General features: G+C 56.2%; 1 protein-coding gene across 1 annotated transcript in view; it reads left to right on the top strand.

Moving 5' to 3' along the window:
- TFEB (transcription factor EB) overlaps nucleotides 1-15,359 on the top strand; it is a 46,599-nt gene extending 31,240 nt beyond the window's left edge. Inside the window, exons 2-9 of the mRNA XM_016212854.2 lie at nucleotides 8,571-8,802; nucleotides 8,876-9,130; nucleotides 9,614-9,691; nucleotides 11,441-11,561; nucleotides 11,657-11,713; nucleotides 12,183-12,258; nucleotides 12,866-13,013; nucleotides 14,240-15,359. Coding sequence (XP_016068340.1) covers nucleotides 8,593-8,802; nucleotides 8,876-9,130; nucleotides 9,614-9,691; nucleotides 11,441-11,561; nucleotides 11,657-11,713; nucleotides 12,183-12,258; nucleotides 12,866-13,013; nucleotides 14,240-14,728 — 1,434 coding nt within the window. The 5' untranslated portion in view covers nucleotides 8,571-8,592 and the 3' untranslated portion in view covers nucleotides 14,729-15,359. The remainder of the gene's footprint in view (nucleotides 1-8,570; nucleotides 8,803-8,875; nucleotides 9,131-9,613; nucleotides 9,692-11,440; nucleotides 11,562-11,656; nucleotides 11,714-12,182; nucleotides 12,259-12,865; nucleotides 13,014-14,239) is intronic.
- The last annotated feature ends 5,785 nt before the right edge of the window (nucleotides 15,360-21,144 follow it).

The following is a 21,144-nucleotide window of genomic DNA, read 5'->3' as shown; positions in this document are numbered from 1 at the left end:
GCAGGCTCCATCCCTGGCCCCCAGTTGGGGCCTGTGTGGGAGGCAGTCAATCGATGTGTCTCTTTTAGATTGATGTTTCTCTCTCTCTCTCTCTCTCTCTCTCCCTCCCGCCCCCCTCCTCCCCTCATTCTTTCCACTCTCTCTGAAAATCAATGGAAAAAAATAATATACTTGGGTGAGGATTAAAAAAAAAGCACGTCGAGCTATACACTTTAATCTGTGCATTTCACTGGGATAAATTATACCTCAATACAAGGGAAAAAGGCCAGGATGTTAAAATGAAAATGTTAGAAGCATGAACCACTGACCTTATTCCTGTTCCGCACCAAATGCCTTCCAATCAAATAACGCACATGCCCAGGGGCAAGTGTGGCCTCTGTCTGCACAGTGGAAAGCGCCCCTCTGCTGCCTTCAGGACCTCAGGGCGGCTGGGTCTGGCAATGTAGCACCCACCGCCTTAGTAAGCACCTCCTGCGTGCTGAGTGCCCGCCTACTGTCATCTCTTCAGAACCCAGAGGCGGGATCATTCATTGTCCAATGCATCTCTCATAGCACTGCTGTGGATTACGTGATCTACAAGCTTTGGGGTGAAAAAATAAACAACTTTAAAACCCAAGGCATTTGGAGAGGAAGCAAAGAGGGTGCCCAGTAATGGGAAAAGCTGGTTAAGGCCATCCTGCCCTGTCTTATCTGGGGAGAAAGAGCTGGGGTTACCACTAGACTGCTCTGCCCCAGACTGGGGCCTTCATCATGAGTGTGTGTGTGGGTGTGTGTGTGTGGGTGTGTAAGAGGGAGAGAGAGAGTAGATGGGACCCTTTTCTCAAAAAATTCAAGAGAAACAAAACAGGAAGAAGAGACTTGTCCAGGGATGCCCCCTGTGGGTATGGACAGTGATGGAATGGTGATGGAATGGTGGTAGCTCCATGCTTTCACCCTGGCAGAGGCATCCCAGCTCTGTAGGAGAGGTGGCCCTAGTGGGCAAGCCCCACTTGCCTGATGGAAAGACTGAGGCCAGGCTCAGACATTGAGTCAGGCTCAAGGAATTGATGGTAAGTTCCCACGGACTCCTGTGGGCAGGACTGCTGGCTCCTGGGAATCTTATGATGCCTCCCCACCTAGCTCTCTTTGGATCTGACCCAGCTGATGCCCCCAGGCCCTGCGGGACCCACGACCGCCTTGATAATTTGGAATGGCCTTGTCCCAAGGTGTGGGGATTCTGTAGACAGACTTGTTCTGTTTCCCTGTTCATCTGGCCTCCTTTGTGGCCTCCTCTGCCAGAGGGGGCTCAGAGCAAACAAGACAAGCCCAGTCCTGGAATCTTTCTCTCTCTTCCCTTCCCAAGGCTGCAAGTTCCCCCAGGAGGTCACGAGGTCCCTTCCCCTGCCTCCGGGAGCCGGGGCACCTGTGCAGAAGGCCTTCCTTTGGTGGTCGGTTTGATTTCCCTCCGCCGCACAGCGCAGTTCCCGTGCAACTGGTAGTTTGTAACAGACTGGATCAGAAGACAACTTCTTCCAACCACAGAGGCACAGAATGTAATAAATGGCTTAAACAGGCGTCCTGGCCTCTGGGCTCACACACTTTGTTGTTTCAGCCGCCAGACATGTGTTTTTCTGGGAATACAGGAAATTATCTCTGCCCTTTGAGGAAGGGTAGAGTTTTTTCTGCCTGTGTTTGGGGATTCCAGGCTGTTTCATCATCCCAGGCACTCTCTGGCCCCCAGGCTGGATGAAAGAGATCAACTGAAACTCTTTGATTATAGTCGGGATCAGTGGGCACCCCCAAAATAAAATGTGGCACCCCCTCACCTCAAGTGCAGGACTGAGGCCAAACTCTGCACCTGAGGCTTTAGGGTGGTGGAGCCAGACTTGCCAGGGTCCAGCCTTGCCACTCATTAGCCCTGTGACCTTTGGCAGCGACAACCTCTCTGCGCCTGTTTTCTCATCTGTAAAGGGGGGGAGGGGCAGCACTGGTACTCACGTCATGAAATAATTGTGATAATTAAATAAGGTGCTTTGAACAATACCTGGCGCACAGTAAATACTCCATTAGCGTTAGCTATTAGTGTAAAATACTGTTCCCAATTAGAAAGAGATACATTTCACTATAGAAAAAGAACGACATTCCAAAAGGTAAAAAGGAAAAAACACACACAATTGCATCATCCAAAGAAGTCAGTAATATTTTTATGTATCCCCCTGAGGTTTTTGCCTGCACATATTTGTACAGGATGGTGACCAGATTTTATATACAGTTTGCACCCTACATTTTGTCACTGGACGTACGCATCCCCACGTTGCTTATTGTAAACATGATAGCCCATCGGAGGGACACACCATACTCTATGTGAGCATCCAGTGCTGCGCACTGAGATTATTTTAGATTTTTCTCCCTATAACATGATGGTTGTCTTTTCTGCATTTGGGATTACTCCCCCGAGGCTTGGATACGTACTGCCAGTTGCTTCTCCAAAGAGGATGTGCCCAGCTACACGGGGCAGTTGTGTTGAAGCTGCCTGGTACCAAAGGAACTTTAAGGTCGTAGCCACACTTGGGTGGGAGGGTAATTTGTACAACTCTTCTTTTAAATTATTTAATGTCTGCCCTTATTCTTATGTAATTTTTTTAATGAAAGTATAACACAGAGTAGATAAACAAATTGTGAGTAGCTGGATGCATTTTCATAAACTTGACACTCCCGTGTCCCTAACACCCACATCAAATTACAGAACATTCCTCCCCTCCCCCACCCCAAGCTGTCCTGTGCCCTGTCCAGTCACTGCCACAGGGGTAGCCAGGATCCTGACTTCTAACAGACGATTTGTTTCACCCGTTTCTGAACTTTATAGACATTGGTCGTGCCATATGCATTTTGTGTCTGGCTTCTTTCGATCAACATCAACATCATGTCTGCGAGTCACCTGACTTGTGTGTAGCAGTAGCGGGTTGACTTTCCTTGAGTGGCACTCTAGTGTTTGGACAGACCACACTTCTCTACCCATTTTCCTGCGGATGGGCACCAGGTGTTTTCCAGCGTGGGCTGCCATCCACAGCTGCTGTGACCATCTTAGTGCATTTCCTCGCGGAGCACATGGATGCTTTTCTGTACTCCTTCGGTTAGGAACTGAGTTGCTGGCTCATGGCGCATGTGCATTTTCTGCTTTTAAAGGGTCACCTGAAAGGCAGACAAATCCCCAGGGCAGTTCCGGGCCCAGCAGTGGAAGGGACCTGCCACAGCTAAGAGTAGTGTAAAGGGCATGAAGTGGGTGCTGTCTCTGAAGGCTCTTGTCTGGGGATAGAGTGGAAACTAAGATGGGCCCTGGGCCCCGGCCCTAGAACTCCAATTGGCATGTGGCTTCTGACCTTGGCCCTTTGCCTCTGGTGGCTAGTCAGTGTCCTCAACCAGGGTCCTCGGCTAGCCTAACAACATGGCACGGAGCAGGGCAGGGCTTGGGCCAGACTCCAGGTAGACATGGTGGGACTCCCAACTTTGGACATGATTGGAAGCAGGTTGGGTCCTTTCCCTTGTTTTATTTTTATTTTTAACTTTTTTCCCTTTCCCTTGTTTTAAAAGAATTACACAAGTAACACATATTCACATCCTAAGAATAAGTGATTTGAAAATGGAATAAGAAACTATGAAAACCCCTCTTTACCATTCCCCACTCTACCATCCGTTCCTACTCCCCTTCCCAGAGGTAACCACTCTGAACAGTTTGGGGTGTTGGGGGAGCTCAGAACAGTGGATAAAGAGTGGGGGCTGTGAACCAGGCTGTGTGGATCAAATTTCTACTCTGCTGCTTATCAGCTGTGAAACCTTGGGCAAGTTACTCTGTGCCTTAGCGTCTCCCTGAAAATTGGGGGCAGTAATAGTAGTGACCTCATAGGGCTGTTGTGAAAAATAGATGAGTTAATGTTTGAAAAGCACATAGACAGCCCTGACCCATGGCAAGCATTCAAGAGGCGTTCTGGTCCTCTGATCTATTCTACACATTTACCCATTTTCTGCTCTGGTGGCCCAAGGCTGTACGCCGCACTCTGCAGTTTGCTTTTTCCACGCATTGCTGTATGAGACCCTTTTCCTCTGCCTGAGACTCTTCTGTTCTGGGGCCCTCTTTCTCCTGCAGGGGGTCCAGTGGTTTCTCCTTGCATCTCCTCTTCCTCTGTCCTATCATCCCTCAGGAGAGGCCTGCTCAGCCTGTTCACACTGAGGTGTGAGTGACTGATGAGGGAGGCCCACACATGCTGGGGCGAAACCTGCCCCAGGAGGGAGCCCAGCAGCCACCTGTTGCTGAGCATCCGAGGGCCTGTCCCTGAGGATTCCTGCCCCTCCCCAGCCCCATGGAAAATGGAGCAGGGACTCAAGTCTCGGCTGAGGACGTTTCTGCACACTCAGTCTCCTTGAATCCTCACAACAACCCATGAGGAGCTGATGTTATTGGTTCCATTTTACCAAGGAGAAAACCAAGGCACAGAGAGATTACGTGGTGGTTTTTCTAAAGTCACCCAGCCAGTCTGGGCAGAGCAGGGGCTCCAGCCGATTCTGTTGGACTGTGAAGCTCATTTTGGTCATAACTAAGCCAGAGCCCAGAGTCAGCTTAGGGCAGGAGTAAAGTCGGGTGGGAGGTTCTAGGTAAAGAGTGGCAGGAAGTGGCCTGTGGGTTCTGGGTGTAGATGGGGGTGGCTCTCATTCTTTTGGCTGAAACTTTAGCCCCTGCTACATTTTTATGCAACTGGGCAGGGGCAGGACTTCTCTGGGGCATCAGACCCCCTGGTCCCTTAAGGAGGAGGGTGTTACCCAGGGGTGGGACCAGGGAGAAGGTTCTTCACAACTCAGTTCCAGCCCCAGTGTGTGTTACTGAGACGTTACTGAGGACATGCACGGTGGACCCTTTCCAGGTCCCATGGGTCTGGAGGTTAGATGGTGGGAGGGGTCTGGGAGCATTTTGTTTTTTTTAACTTTTTATTATTTATTTATTTATTTATTAAAAATATATCTTTATTGATTTCAGAGAGAGGAAAGGAGAGGGAGAGAGAGAGAGAGAAACATCAATGATGAGAAAGTCATTGATCGGCTGCCTCCTGCACACCCCCGACTGGGGATCGAGCCTGCAACCTGGGCATGTGCCCTGACCGGGAATCGAACCCCGATCACCTGGATCCTAGGTTGATGCTCAACCGCTGAGCCACGCTCGGCAGGGCTTTTTAAACTTTTTAAATGGAATTTATTGGGGTGATATTGGTTAATAAAATTACATAGGTTCCAGGTGTACAGTTCTATAATACAACATCTGTGTATTGTATTGTGTGTTCACCATGCCTGGGGCCTTTTGGCTCCCTTGTCCCTCCTCTCAGTTCTTCCTGTCAAGACCCAGCACTGGGGAGGCCACGAATGGTCTCTCTGGCTTGGAGAGTGGGCAGGTGTGCTTGGGGGGTAAGAAGGTGGTTAGCATGCCCAGGGTCTCTCCTGGACCACCTCATCTGCCCTCTGACCCTCTCAAGTCCCTCCTCAACCCCACACCCATCCCACCCAGCCCAGGGGCCAGGGGAGGAGGCTGGGACTTTGTGGGAAGAGCAGCTCTGTGAGGGAATGACAACTTTGACAATGGGCCACTGAGCCATCCAGTCATCCAGGCTAAGACCACCCATAGCGTTTGATACACAGACCCCGCACAGTTCACAGTCTCCAATATCTTGTCCTAGGAGGCACACACAGACCCTAGGGTGGTGGTGCAGGGAGACTTGCGTCCCTCTGGCACACGAGCAGACTGAAGCTGGGGCAGCCAGCACGGGCTGAGCAGGGCCCATTGGGTCTCCTTGGGCAGAGCCAGCTCTAGCCCAGCCCTTTGTCAGAGAAACAAGGGGCTCCTTCTCCCCCAGTCTCCCTTGCCGGCTGGCACTGCCAGGCCCAGTCTCCTCCCCTCAGAGGCCAATTGAAGTGAGGTTGTTCCTGTGGTGGAGGGGCTCCCCAGTGCTGCTGTGTGAGTGTGAGTGTGAGTGCAGCTGCGAGGGGGGATGGCTGGGCTGGGGTCAGAGCCCACGGGACTGTGTGAGGTGGACAGTGGAGCTGGAGACAGGCTGCCCCTCTGTAAGGGCACAGGAAAGGGGTGGCCGCTATAGCCATGTCCCTGCTGCAGGACAGAGAAGGGGGGTGTCTGCCCCTGTCTCCCTGGGAACGATCCTGTTGGGAGCTGGGCGAGACCCCTGGGCTGAGGCAGCCCCTTGACTAATTCCTGGCGTAGCAGGGCAGAGAAGGGAGGACGGTGGCGAGGGAGGGTGGTTGAGTGCTCAGACCTCGAGGTAGATGGTGCCGTAGGGAAGCAGTTGTGGTGGTAGACGGAGCCTGGGGGTCAGCTGGCTTGGGCCCCACAGCTGGCCGTGGATCAACCAGACATGCAACCTTCCCAGCTCCACATGGAGACGTGGTGGTCTCCAGACACCCCCAGCATGGGCCAGAGAGCCGGATGCCCTGGGATGGGGGACCAGCCTTTGACCTCACTGCAAGACCCTTGGCTTCCCTGTGCCTCTGTTTCCCTTCTCTGCAAAAGGGGCATAATAACTCAAACTGCCTCGTGGGGCTGTTGGAGGTTAAAGGGCCCGCCCAGCACCCCGCGCACAGTAAGTGCTCACACAGACGCAGATCGCCGTTACGCCCGTGCCGGCCAGTACACGGAATCTTGGCCAGTACCTCCCGCTCATGCTTAGGTCTGGTGTCTGGCATTTGACAAAGCCTGTCAGCCCGTACTGCTTTCCTTTGCCACCCGCAGAGGTCTCAGGCTCAGTCTTAGGCCCTAAGGTGCAGCTCTGGCTCTGGTCTGCAGTGCAGCTGACCCTGCCAGTCTGTGCCCATCCATTATTCACCCACTCAGCCTCCCAAGTGCCAAGTACTGCTCAAGACACATTATTGTTACCTAATACTCTGACTAATCTTGTAAAGTAGAAACTTTTTACAGATGAGGAAACTGAGGCTCAGAGAGGTTAAGTGACTCGCCCAAGGTCACACATCAAAGAAGCAGCAGAACTGGGATTCAAGCCCATGCCTGCTGTTTGATAGCATTTGCTCAACCATGAAGTAAGCTGCCTTTTGCAATATCCCTGGAATGGGACCCTCCAGCCCCTGCCAGGATGTATATGGAGGCTGGGCACCCGCAGGGGCCCTGCACCTTTCAGTATCTCAGCCCATCTCAGCTGTGAGGGCCTTTAGAAATCCCCTGGTCCAACCCTATCATATTGCGCACAGGGAAGTGGAGGCTCAGAGAGAGGGAGGGCTATAACCAGGGTCACTTAGTGAGCTAGGGGCAGAGTGGGCCCAGCTGCAAGACTCATTTTGTCCTGTCCCCCCTCCTCCCAGACTAGGCCTGGAGGCCGTAGTCCCCGGTCCCACATGATCCCATCAGAGATCAGGCCAATGTGCTGGGTGATGAGAAGCCCACTCTGAGCCCTGGCAGGACTGGCGCCCAGCACAGGGCTGTAATGGCCTGTGGACTTGCCTTTCTCCTACTGGACTGTAGCCTCCACGAGCTCAGGGACTACAGTGGGCTTGCTGCTGTGTGGCCAGCGCCGGGTTCGTAAATAGCAAATGTTCCCGCACATACTGAAAGAGAGCATCTGCCATCACAGGCCCTGGGCTAGAGGCCAAAGGGACAATGGGAAAAGACAGACAAAATGCCTGCCTTTGGGGGAGCTTGCATTCCTGGTAAGAAAGAGATAGACGGTGAATGAAAGAACTAAAGCAAAAATGCATAACATTTAAGATGATGATAGGTGATGTGGAAAAACATAAAAGAGGTAGGGATTTTGCAATTGAAAATAAGGTGGTCATGGAAAGTTTCTGAAAGTGTCTGTGAGCTTTGGAGAAGATGAAGGTATGAGCCACCTTGGTACCAGTGGAAGGGCGTCCCAGGCAGAGGGAAGAGCAAGCGCAAAGGCCCTGAGGCCAGAGCATGCCTGGTGTCTTTGAGGGATTGGGGGTGGCCAGAGCAGGTGGAACAGGGGAGAGCAGGAGGGTATGGGGTCAGAGGGGTCCATAGGTGGGCACAGATCCTAGATGCCCTTTTCTGGTAAGGGCTTCGGCTTTTACTGAGTGAGGTGGGAGCCACTGCGAGTTCTGAGCAGAGGGAGGGATATGGTCTGACTTACGCTTTAACAGGATTCCTCTGATTCCTGAGTTGTGAGTAGAATCTTGCGAGGCAAGAAAAGAGGGGTGTCTGAGCTTGAGGCAGCTCTTTCAGGAAGCCAGATAATGGTGGCAGCTAGGTGGTGGCAAATGAGGATGTACCTGAGAGCAAATCTGACAGTGCCACCATGTGGCTTGAGAGAGCAGAGTGAGGTTGATGCCAGCTTTGGGGGCCGACCACCTGCAGTGAGTGAAGCCGGGAGTCTCCACTCTGCCCGAGGACCCAGGAAACTAGTCCCCCAGCCTCAGCTGGGTCACTCCCTTGCTCAGTAACCGTGAGCAAGTCCCTTCCCTTCTCTGGGCCTCAGTGTCCTCTCCTGTACAGTGGGTGCGATCCCTCTTGTCTTGGCCCTTCCCCCAAGCCTCCGTGCCTCACAGACCTGTCCCACTGTCCACAGGGAGCCAGCACCAGCAGCTGCCATGGCGTCACGCATCGGGCTGCGCATGCAGCTCATGCGGGAGCAGGCGCAGCAGGAGGAGCAGCGGGAGCGCATGCAGCAGCAGGCTGTCATGCACTACATGCAACAGCAGCAGCAGCAGCAGCAGCAGCTGGGGGGGCCGCCCACTCCGGCCATCAGCACCCCTGTCCACTTCCAGTCTCCACCGCCTGTGCCTGGGGAGGTGCTGAAGGTAGGCCTGCTCCGGCTGTCCCCTCCTGCCCTGGTCCTAGGACACCCTAGAGCCCTGCCGTCTCCCCTCACAGGTGCAGTCCTACCTGGAGAACCCCACCTCCTACCACCTGCAGCAGTCCCGGGACCAGAAGGTGCGGGAGTACCTGTCTGAGACCTACGGGAACAAGTTTGCTGCCCACATCAGCCCTGCCCAGGGCTCCCCGAAGCCCCTGCCAGCCGCCTCCCCTGGGGTGCGGGCTGGCCACGTGGTGTCCTCCTCAGCGGGCAACAGTGCGCCCAACAGTCCCATGGCCATGCTGCACATTGGCTCCAACCCTGAGAGGGAGGTGAGTGAGGGGAGCTGGCCAGTGGCTGCCGCCAACAGAGCTCATGCCAGGTGCTGTGCTCCTGGGACCCCTGGTCTAATGGTGGAGGCAAGGCGCTGCCCTTGGGGAGTCCCAGTCTGAGGAGAGACACAGCCCTGCCCTCAGGGTCCCCAGTCTGAGGGGGACACGGCCCTGTCCTCAGGGAGCCCAGTTTGCTAGGAGACTCCTACAGGAAAGCCCAGCACACCTGCATAGCCAGGTGCAGACAGAAGTGTATAAAGCGATCCCCCCAGGCGACTCGGCTCCTTGGGAAGAGACCTGGCCTGGGCCCTGGGGCCTGTGGACCTCAGAGCTCCTCTTCTCTCTGGGCTGTTTCCCTCTCCCCCAGATGAGTAGGTTGAGTAAGGTGGGCTGCAAGGTGCCCTCCGGTCAGGGGCAGTCCAAGGCCCCTTCCCTGCCCCTCTCCTGGTGGGCCTTCCCCAGGCAGACTTTTCTCTCTTTCAGTTTGACGTCATCGACAACATTATGTGTCTGGACGATGTCCTGGGCTTCATCAATCCTGAATCCCAGATGCCCAATACGGTACCGCTGGCCAGGGTGGGGCAGCTGCCTCGGAGGGAGGGGCCGCTGTGTCAGAGGGAGGGGCAGAGGCCCTACCTGGCTCTGAGTCGGGAGAGAACCAGAACTGGTTCACCTCCACCAAATCATGCAGTGAGGGCCCAGGGCCCAGGAGAAGTATGAACCCAGAGCGACTCACCCAGCCTGCAGACATGATGGGGCTTCAGCTGGGAGAGGTGCCTGGGCACGGGCGGGGGAGCTTCCTGGTGGGGTGGGGGCAGGAAGCACCGGTGCTCGGCTTCACCCTGGTGGGGGAGCATTCCTGGGGGCAGCAGTGTGGCCACAGGGAGGCCCAAAGCTGGTGACTTCCTTTGGGACCTGGGGCTCCCGTCCTCTACCAGGCCTAGGGCCCAGTGGGCACAGGCTTGTGCCCCTCACTCCATGGGGCGAGGGACATGGGTTGGCTCTGTCCCCTTCCTCTAGCAGCCTCTGGCAGCTGAACGCTCCCTGGGCCTCCTGGGCAGTAGGTGGGAAGGAGCCAGGCTTGGAATCCGAGGCCTGGCTCTGGCTTTGGCTGTGACCTTGGGAAGTCTCTTAACTGTTCTGAGCCTGTGCTGTTAGCTGCAAAGTAGGGAGGATACCTTCTACTCCCAGGATTGTGGGAAGATTAGATAAGACAAGAGATTGGGGGCTAGCTGTGCATAAAGGTGACAGGTATTCACACTGAGCAGGTGGAATTGCAGGTGGCCCCACCCCTTTTTTGGAGGTCTTGAACCTCAGCTGTTCACTGCTGCCCCTCGGACCTGAGCCTGTTACTCTGATCCTGGCTCCAGCCCATTGCCACCATGGGGAAACCCCCAGTTCTTGCAGTGAGGACTTAAGGAGTCATTCCTCAATCCCCGCGCCCTGTGACGTTGTCCGGTGGCTCAGCAGGAGCTGGCCAGGGCCAGTTGGGTCCGAAACCTACTGCCAGCAAGGGCACCAAGGTCTAGGAAAGGAGAGAGGGAGGGAGAGGGGGAGGGCGGGCACAAGTGTCTGGTCCCTTTAGTGGTCTCTGTGCCCTGTAGGGCACCTGCGGACCTTGTAGGGTTCTGGGCCTGTGATCTGCTCTGTATGTTTCTGTGGCAGGAGCTGGGGAGATCTTTCCAGAGCTCAGATCTGTTCCTGTCAGGCACTTGCTTAAACCCCCACTGGCTACCCATCCCCCAATCCTAGGGTCTTTGCAAGTTGAACCCAGCACTCCAGGATCCAGCCTCACCTCTTGCCCAGTCTGAATCACACTATATTCCTGCAGCTTGAGCTGCGGTGACAACCACACTCTGTCCAGCCCCTGCCACCCCCCCTCCCCTTCCCCCACCAGCCTGTAGGATCTTCCTCACAGCTCTGCTCAGGACTCAAGTTCCACACCTCCAGGATACCTTGGAGAAGCTTGGGAATAGATTAGGTGCCCTGCCCTTGGACCTCCTAATGCCTAGGGCGCAAATCCTCTCTCTCTAGTACCTGGCTGATCAGTCTCCTCCAAGGTCCGGTGTATAGGCTGGAGCTCCTAAGGGCCTGCATCTTATCTAGCTCTGGACTCTGCAGACTTTCAGGTGGAATCTCTGCCTGAAGAGGCCCAGGGTGAATTCTGACATCCCTGCTGTTGGCAGCAGATCCCTTAAAGCTGTGCCCGGGTGACAATAGAACAGCTTCCCCCAGCTCGTGGGCCCTGGGGAAGACACCTCACGGAGAGGGGACTGCTTACCGGGTCCCTCTCCCCACCTCGCCCCGCAGCTGCCGCTGTCCACCAGCCACCTGAACGTGTACAGTGGTGACCCTCAGGTCACAGCCTCACTGGTGGGTGTCACCAGCAGCTCCTGCCCAGCTGACCTGACCCAGAAGCGAGAGCTTACAGGTACCACCTACCTGCCTCCCTGTGTTCTGGCCCTCTCCTCCCCCTCCTCCTCTACCTCCCTCCCAGCTCCTCCTTGCTTCTCTCCTGGCCTCCAGATGCTGAGAGCCGGGCCCTGGCCAAGGAGCGGCAGAAGAAGGACAATCACAACCTAAGTGAGTCCTCCCCACCCAGCCCCTTCCCCTGCCTCCATCTCTGCCCAGGCTCCAGGAAGCCTTCCCTACCCAAGGCCTTTGGCAGGACCAGGTTGATTCAGACTGCCCTGTTCTGGAAGGGGTGGGAGAGGGGCTCCACAGAAGAGATATTCATGAAATCCCCAGCACTTCAGAGTGAATGAGTTTATTAGATTGTTTTATTTTGGGTGTGGAACCTGGGAATTCCTGGGAAGGAGTCCTGGGCTGTGGGGGGCGTCCTAACCCAGGCAGCTTGACCTGCAAGCCCTCATTGCAGAGCCCCTGATTGTGCCTGGCTTGCGCCAGACCCCCTCACCCCGTAGAAATCCCGTTTCTTTGGGCACGTGTTACTTCCCAGAAGGGCTAAGGCACCCCTCCTTGGGCTGGGCCCTTCTCCCCAGGTGAGGTTCTCCTGCCTCTAATTGCTCCCTCCGGAATTTGTTACCTTTAGTTGAAAGGAGACGGAGGTTCAACATTAACGACCGCATCAAGGAGTTGGGAATGCTGATCCCCAAGGCCAACGATCTGTGAGCTGGGTTTCTGGGGGAAGGATAGGGGCTGGGTAGGAGCTGGAACTGCCAGCCCCATGGTGGTTGCCAGAGGGAAGGGAGGGAAGAGAATCCCTTGATTGCTGCCTCCTAAGAGCTTATCAACTATTTGGGGAAAAAAGATCATCCTTCACCCAAATCAGGAAACTCAAGACAGATGAGCAAATGTTTGGAAGTGAGGCTGGGTCAGGGAGGCTTCCTGGAGGAGGAACCATGCTGGAAAAGTTTGTTGAGGACATTGGACTGGTACAGAGGTGGTCCAGGGGTAGGAGTAGTGAGGGTCAAGGACAGGTATGGGTTTTGGTGGCAGAAATGGAAGGCCTAGGGAAGGAGGCTATTCTGAATGGTTTGGTTCCATGGGATTAGTGAGGTGGATAGTGGCTACAAAGTCACCTGGGAGGGCCTGCTCTGTGCATATGTAGATCAGCCTCATCCTCAGATAGGGGTTGGCTGGTTCTGGGGTTTGTGAGCAAAGTTGGGACAGGTGACATCGGCTTCTGAAACCAAAGCAGGGATTTATTTCCACCGAGTGCATGGCAAATACTTGGCTACCCTGAGCATGCACTCTGGTTCTGCTGGCCTGCAGGGATGTGCGCTGGAACAAGGGCACCATCCTCAAAGCCTCTGTCGATTACATCCGGAGGATGCAGAAGGACCTGCAGAAGTCCCGGGAGCTTGAGAACCACTCTCGGCGCCTGGAGATGACCAACAAGCAGCTCTGGCTCCGCATCCAGGTCTGGGCCCTGAACTTGGATTTCTTGGGTAGCTCTGATTCCTGGCCCCTGGCCTGGATCTTGACCTCAGGGGCAGGGCTTACACTGAGGTCATGGGAATGATGCCATGAGAAAGGAAGATGTATCAGTCAGGATGTTGTTTTGGTAACAAACATTCCCAGCAACTTTAAGCAGCAAATATCAGCTGGAGGTTCTGTTCTGTGAGACCTTCATTCTGGGACCAAGGGCGATGGGCAGGTACATCTAGACTGGCTCTTAAAGCCATATGTTACTCTTCAGGTGACACTTATCACTTCTGCATATATTTTCTTTTCTTCTTTTTTAAAATATCTTTATTGATTTCAGAGAGAGAAAGGGAGAGGGGGAGAGAGAGATAGAAACGTCAATGATGAGAGAGAGTCATTGATTGGCTGCCTCCTGCACGCCCCCCACTGGGGATTGAGCCTGTAACCTCGCATGTGCCCTGACTGGCACTCAAACCGCACGCGGTCTCCTGGATGCTAGGTGGATGCTCAACCGCTGAGCCACCCGGCCAGACCTGCATACGTTTTCTTGATCAATGCAAGCACATGTTTATATCTAACCTCTAGGGGGCAGGAGAGTGCAGACCTACCGTGTGGGGGAGGCTGAGAGTTGGGTAATGCTAAGGATCAGCATAGGAGGCAAACTGAACAAAGGCTTGGGAGACTCACCTGGGGCCAAGAGTCCTAGTCTAGTCCTGGCTCTGTGGTGAGGGCCTCTGTCCGCTTTGGACCTGAGGCTGGTCATCTGTATAAAGGGCAATTGTACTGAAGCTTTTAAACTTTCCTATTTCTGTTTCTCTTTTTTTCCTATGTCTCTTAGTAGATACTCTAATTTACATTACAATCCAGCACACATAGCCACACTCAATGTGAAAGATCAAAGTTTCGTCAAAGAGCCCTCATCCTTAATAGATGCAGTGCATTCTGGTAATTTCTAGTCTAGTCTAGTCTAGGCAAGTCTGTTTCAATTAAGGAAAATAGAGAAAGAGCTGGTCAAGACTCACTAAGTGGTTTCACAGCCCACTAATGAGTTGCAACTTATAGTTTGATAAAACACTGGTCTAGACTCTAGAGCTACCCTATGCTGAGACCTGTTGTGGTCTTGGGTGCCATGGGGGAGGGGCAAGGGCTATGGCAGGGGTCCAGGGGGCAGCTGGTGCCCATGGGTGTGTGCCCTTAGCCCTCTGTCTGCCCCACCCACAGGAGCTGGAGATGCAGGCTCGAGTGCACGGCCTCCCCACCACCTCCCCATCTGGCATGAACATGGCTGAGCTGGCCCAGCAGGTGGTGAAGCAGGAGCTGCCCAGCGAGGAGGGCCCGGGGGACGCCCTGCTGTTGGGGGCCGAGGTCCCTGACCCTGAGTCACTGCCAGCTCTGCCCCCCCAGGCCCCGCTACCCCCACCAGCCCAGCCACCCCAGCCACCATCCCCATTCCACCATCTGGACTTAAGCCACAGCCTGAGCTTTGGGGGCGGAGGCGATGAAGGGCCCCCAGGCTACCCTGAACCTCTGGGGCCAGAGCATGGCTCCCTGTTCCCCAACCTATCCAAGAAGGACCTGGACCTCATGCTCCTGGACAACTCACTGCTGCCACTAGCCTCCGATCCCCTCTTCTCCACCATGTCCCCTGAGGCCTCCAAGGCCAGCAGCCGCAGGAGCAGCTTCAGCATGGAGGAGGGCGATGTGCTGTGACCCTGGGGAATGGGGCAGGCCTGGAGGCTGGGAGGGCCAGGCGGCCTCCCTCCCCCCTCTGGGCTGCACTTGTGTGTGAAGTAGCCACCTGCCATGCCTCACTCCTCCCTGTTGGCCCCTTGTTTGGACTTAGTGCCCGCTTGGCAGCCTGTGGGGTCAGAAGAAGCCCCCACCCGGCTCAGTGCTCCCCGGGGGCAGCCCTCTTGATGGGGCTGGGCAGGAATAGGTCTTCAACCTGGCTCCGGGGGTGTGCTGGAGGTAAGAAGAGGTCCTAGGAGGGTCCTGTCTTCTGAGCCTGAGCTCCTCACCCCCACCAACGAAGGAGGATGCATTGGGGGTGGTGGTCAGGAAGTTCCTTCTCTGAAACAGTGACTGGTTCAGGGGGTGCCCAGGCCTGCTTTTCCGGGGACTCAGATGGCAACAAGCCGGTCCTCCAGCCTGGCTGCCCCCTCACACAGGTGGGGCACCCCCAGCCCCCCTTTGGTGCTAACAGCTCTCCACCAGGTGGTGTGAGGGCGGGGGTGGCCGGCAGAGGGGGCGTTGGGTTCAGTTTAGTGTGGGGTCACTGCTGGAAGAGCAGCTCCCCTCCAGGCTCCCCACTTTGTGCCTTTAGTAAACACTGTGCTTTGTATCCGCTTGTCCTGTCTCTCGAGTGGGTCTGGGGCTGATGGAGACCGGGAGGATTCGACCCAGTGGGCTGCTTCTGGGTACAGAGTTCAAATGCCCCCGGTGGGGGGTCAGGGTAGGGGGATACAGAGAGGAGGGAACCAACCCGGCACCTGGTTCCCCCCAACTCCGCAGCCCGGCTGGGAAAGCTGGCGCCGCAGCCGCCTTCCTCGGCCTGGTGCTGTGGGGGCGTTGTCCCTCCCGCGGCCACAAGGTGGCGCTGCAGCCATGCCGGTCACCGCCAGAGCCCGCTGGGCCGCAGGATGGGGACGAGGCCGCGCGTGGACCCCTCTACTGTCCTCGGCTGCTGCTTTCGGACACCTTGGCTGGGCTGGGGGACATGTTTCTCCTGTTCCCCACCCCCACTTGTGGCGGTGACCCCCCAGGTTTTCCTTCCCTCGGTGGGCTCAGACCTGGCTTGAGAAGCAGGCAAGGGCAACCCCTCTGCTCGCTGTTCCAGGGTCTCTAGCAGGACTGGCTCCCCGGTAATGAGGGGTGGGTTTGGGGAATGAGGACCCATGTGGGCTGGTTTGGAAGGGGACAGGCACACAGGACACTGAGCGGACTGAAGGACACAGCTTCTACTCCCTGCTCTGGCCAGATAGTGAGGCCTCTGCAAATCCTGTGCTCTCTCTGGGCTGCAGGGCCCCCACCCCACAGCAGCTCCTGGGGGGCTCTGCTCCAAGATCCTAGGGCTGGATGACCTCACCCAGGATGGGGCACTGGGCTTGGGGCAGGAGGGGTGGAGTGGCAGCTCCTTGAGGCCCGGGGTCTGGGGGGGAGGGAGGAGAGGGTCTTTGGGGGCTGTGCTTGCTTCTCTTCAGGCAGAGATCAGAATGAATTCCCCCTCGTGGGACCCTGAGAGGCCAAAGGGGCCTAATTTAAAAAATAAGAAAATCCCAGGATGAAAATGGCTAAGAGGGCAATTTCCTCTGTGCAGAGCAGGAGATCAAATCAACGTCGGAGCGATTAATGCGCGAGGGGAGAGAAGAAAAGGGGGCTGGGCACATGGGTTGCTGATGGCACTGGGCTGGCAGAGGCTGCAGGATTAATCTCAAGGGCAGATGGAACAGTGGATGACTTTGTGGAGTTGGAGCCAGCCAGGGGAACGGTACCTCCTTCCAGTTCCAGGCCCCACCCCACTTCCAGGACCTGCCCACACCCTGGGAGCACCCCCTCCGTCCCTCCTGGGACACGCCCTGGACTCTGGCTGAGAGATGCCCGATGGGTCCAGGTGTGGGCTGTTTGGCCCCCTGAGGGGGTGGGGGTCTGGGAACTCTCCCGTACCCCATTTGTTCATCCTGAGGGTTTCCTCAGTAGAGTAGAAGGTGTGCATCAGCTTTCTCACGCAGCCCCTCAAGACCATTATGGTCAGCACCAACCACCTGCCCACTGGCTTCTGCCCCCCCCCCCCCCTTGGGAAGCAGGCTCTGGTGGCCCATTGGGCAGGAGTGAGGGTGTGAGTGGGGTTCTGCCCACAAGAGGGCGCTAAAGGGCCAGGAGCTGGCAGTTGTCAACCTGGTTGGGGGGTAAGGGGATGAGGATGGGGGGAGTCTCAGTTTAACTGTACATTTCGAACTGTCTGCCTGGGGACCCTGCCGTCCTAAGGGTCTGGTGGAGGCAGGCAGAGGTGCCACCTCCAGCATTTCACCAAAGCCACCAGAAGTGTTCATGGCTCTGAGACTGGTCTGCATGAACCTTAGTCTGTGGCTGGAAAGGAGTCAGACCAACAGCCTCCTGACTGGGGGTTATGAACGTCTCTGAGTTCATCAGAGGGAATGCGTTCTGCACCGGTGCTCTCTGTGTGGCAGACAACACCTTTCCAGGCCTCAGGTCCACAAGGGGGAATTCTTTTTAAAAGGTGGAGCAGGTAAGCAGGTATGAGAGCAGACACGGACCTGGCCAAGCCCCCACTTCACTGAGAGGCCCCCGAGGCCTTGAGAATGAACAAAGATGGAAAGGGAGTGTGTTCAGATGGAAGGGCGGGAGTGCACTGTGGGCCCTGCTGAGGCCACGGGGGGGGGGGGGGGGGGCACTGGCTCTGTTCCTTAGTGCCTACCTCAGCGTTAGGCACCCTTGACATGCAGCCATGCTCCCCCAAGCCTGTCCACCGCCTGTAGGGTGGGGCTGCCTGGGAAGCAGGAGCCGCAGTGAAGCCTGGAGGGGAGCAGCTGAACCTCAGAATGTCCTGGAATTTCACAGGTTCCCATCGCCCACTGTTCCTTTAAATCAGAGAGTCTTCCTTTGCTGTTTGGAGCCATTGACTTGGATGAGAATCAGATACACACTATGAATCTTCACCCCTCACCCCCAGCCTCCAAAAAAATGAACCCCAAATTTAACACTCCTGCTTCCAGCCCATGCCCCCTTCCCCTCCTGTGCCCCTCCAAGCCCCCTGGCACGTCAGCTGGAGCAATTAGAAAGAGCCCCTTCAATTCATCTCATGTTCCCCACCCCCTGGGGCCCCCACCTCAGGGTCTGGCCCCATCCCCTTCTCAGGCTGCTCCAGCCTCATTTTTTCTTTGCTCTCTCTTTTCCAAGGGGGGCAGTGGAATTTATACAATATTTAAGCAGCCAGAGCCGAGTCCGGGAAGATATTATTAATGTAAAAGGGACGGGCTGCAAATGCTTTTGGACCTGGTTACAATTAGAGGGTGATTTTTCTAAAGGTCAATGAATTCAGATAATATCCACAGGGGGGAGAGAAATTTAATACCTTTTTAGTGAATTAATTAATTATAATATTATATCGGCTTGGGGTTCTTTTCCAGAGTGATTAAGGGAGCGATCCGTCTTCTGCGAGGCCGGGGAGCGGCGCCTGCCGCCAGCGAGGACCCTGTCTCGGGGCTCAGGATGGGGGCGGTGGCCAGGGAGCTGGGGGTGTCGGGCAGCAGGGGAGGCAGGCAGGGCTCAGTCTGGGTGAGGGCAGGTGCGGTGATTGGCAGTGCCCCTTTCCCTCAGCTGGGGCCCCAGGCCCAGCCCTCCTTCTGCCTTGTCCCTGAGCCTCATGCCACAGCCTGAGGAGCGGAGCCTGGGGCGGCAGAGCTGGCTGGAAATAGCAAGTAGACTCCCCCCATCTCCCAAACTGGACTTTCCAGAAACTTCTCCACTGGCCTGTGAAGGTCCACCTTGCAGATGGAGGCTCCGCTTATAAAAGGAAAACTCCCCAGCAGTGGGAGTAAGTCCAGTTGCTGCCAGGCCTGGTGAAGGAATAGCTGAGGTTTCTGTCCCTGGAGGGACTGGAGGTGCCTGGGGAGAGGTACCTTTCACCCAATTGGTAGTTCATTCATGTGTTCAATCATTTGCTCATTCAACAAACATTGTGGACACCCCTCTTGTGCCATCTAAGACAGAAATAGCCCTTCTAGAAGCCCCACCCACCTCACCTTGACCCTCAGCTGCTCCTCTGAACAATGGAGGTGGGCTGAGGAGACCTCTGGTTCCTTTCAACTCGGACAACAATCCTCACCTCCACCTGAGGGCAGGAGGACGGCTGGGCGGTAGTGGTCATTCATTTGCTCAGCAAACCCTGAGCACCCATCCTGAGCTGCAGGCTGGAAGCAGGAGATGCGGTGGGTAAGGGACAGCCAGTCCCAGGGGCAGGGAGGGGGCAGGGAGGAAGAGGGATTTAGGCTGGGCCTTCGGAAGAACTGTAGCCATGAGCAGCAGTGAGGATTCAGCCAGGGTTTTTTTTTAAAAAAAGGAGAGGTGATATTAAGCTGAGTCCTGAGGACCAGGCTGACTAGGAGAGGGAGGGGCACAGAGTGTGAGGCCTGAGGAATGTGGGTGCCTCTGGGTGAGAGGGCTGGTAGGACTCGCAGGAGATGGTGGGCCCGGGCATGTTGACTATCCCGTGAGGCCTCAGGTGCTGGGTTCAGAAAGGCAGGGAGCGGCAAAGCCAAACAGGCCTGCGTTTAAATGTGAACTCTGCCTGGCTTGCTGTGCGATGGGGGTTGGGGTGCTCTGTGCCGCAGTTTCCCTTCCTGTAAGGGGGGATTTTAATACCTTCCTCCCAGGGTGGTTGTGGGAATTAAAGGAATAACTGAAGGAAAGTGCTAGGCACAGCGTGTCACTCAAGATGTGACTGCGGACCTCGTAGCTTCCAGGTGGCCCTCTAGGGGATGGGTGGACCAGGGGCCTGCCCCTGGCTGTGCCCTCCATCCTTTTGCCTCCTAAAGGGGTGCCAGCAGAAGCCCTAGCCTGGGGACCTCTCTGGGGCGGGGGGCAGCGTTTCCCCTCCTCTCCTCACTCAGCCCTCTCCCCCTCTGTCCCCTCGCCCGGCTGCCCCAGCCCCTCCCCCCCCCATCCCTTTCAGTGGCAGGCCGGGAGGGCCTTCCCATTGTACTATCTTTGGGCCCTAAATTAAAATTGATGACATCTTGAAATGAGCAGTGAGGGTAATTTTGCTTCTGAGCCGGGATGCTAATGAGGCCCCTTAATGGTGCGAACGCTGAGCTGACGGGTCGTGTGTCACAGGCAGCGGCGAGGGGGGTAATGGCCGCGGTAAGTGCCGGTAATTACACCCTGTCTCGCTGTATTTTGGCAGGCCTGGTGGGAGAGCTGGGGCTCAGCCACCGCCAGCGGGGGCACCCCCCCACCCACCGTGGGCCTGACAGCCAGAGATACCCGCCTGGGCCCAGCCAGGCCCCTCAAATCCAGCCCCACCTAGGGCGAGGGGCCTGGGGCACAGCCCCCCGCGGACACAGGGTCGCACGGAGCTGTTACACCAGTGTGCACCTGACCCCCCCCCCCAGCCTGCACGGGGCGGCTAGACACGCGCATGCTTATGCATTCTGCCCCCGCTCCACGCCCTGTGGACACACAGCTCCCTGTTCGCACCCTCAGGGCTCACGCACGTGCAAGTGCACACGAACAGGTCCTCCGGGCGCAAGCACCGAGCGCCTCCTGCGCTCCATCTATTATCTGGAGCCCTCGGACTCCCGAGGTCGGCATCCCTGCTCTCGCTTTGACGATGCAGAATCGCAGCCTTGGGAGATGGGGGAACGTGTCCCGGCCGTGGCAGAGGCAGGAGTGGGATGCAGCCTGTCTCACTCTGCAGCCTTTGTGTGCACTCCCCTCATCTCTGATGCACACGGGCATGGATACGCCTCTCGGTGTGCACACACACACAGGTCCTGTATATCCTCTGTGCCCACCATACCCATACCAGTACACCGCAGACGTTCCCCTGCGCGCTGCTGACACACGTGTGCAGTGTACGCAGCATGCACACACAGGCGCAGGGGTGTACATGCTCGGGTCACATGATGTTCACACTCCATGCACACGCAGTGCACTAGTCAGGTAGCTCCAGGCTCCAGCAGCTCAGCCTCTGAAGAAGTCAGTCCAGCTCCGCTTCCCTCGCTGGTATTTAACGGCGAAGGCAGAGCGACAGCCGCACAAAGGAGCGTGAGGTGCCCTCTGCTGCCCCTGGGGAAATCCACGCAGGCATCGTACGCGTGTGCGTGCGCTCTGACCGTGTGTCCAAGCTCTCTGCGTGCAACGCGCAGTGCAGCCTTTCGACACATCCCCACACACACACAATCCGCGTGCGATGAACATACGCGGACGGCCCCGGCGTGGAGCCCCAGGTGTACACGCCACTGAAACTGGCGGCTCCACAAAGCCGTAGTACGGTCATGTGTAGATCTTCCCACGCACCCCCAAAGCATGTATTAACCTGTGATTACAGGTAAAAGTATGGCCTTTGGAGTTTGCCTGGGTCCTTGGCCTGGGTCCATCGCTTTACT

The sequence above is a fragment of the Miniopterus natalensis genome, chromosome 5 (assembly GCF_054644295.1).
Source record: "Miniopterus natalensis isolate mMinNat1 chromosome 5, mMinNat1.hap1, whole genome shotgun sequence".
NCBI classification, from domain to species: Eukaryota; Metazoa; Chordata; class Mammalia; order Chiroptera; family Miniopteridae; genus Miniopterus; species Miniopterus natalensis.
Note: the sequence above shows the minus strand (reverse complement) of the source record. Positions and strands in the feature narration are given on the sequence as shown.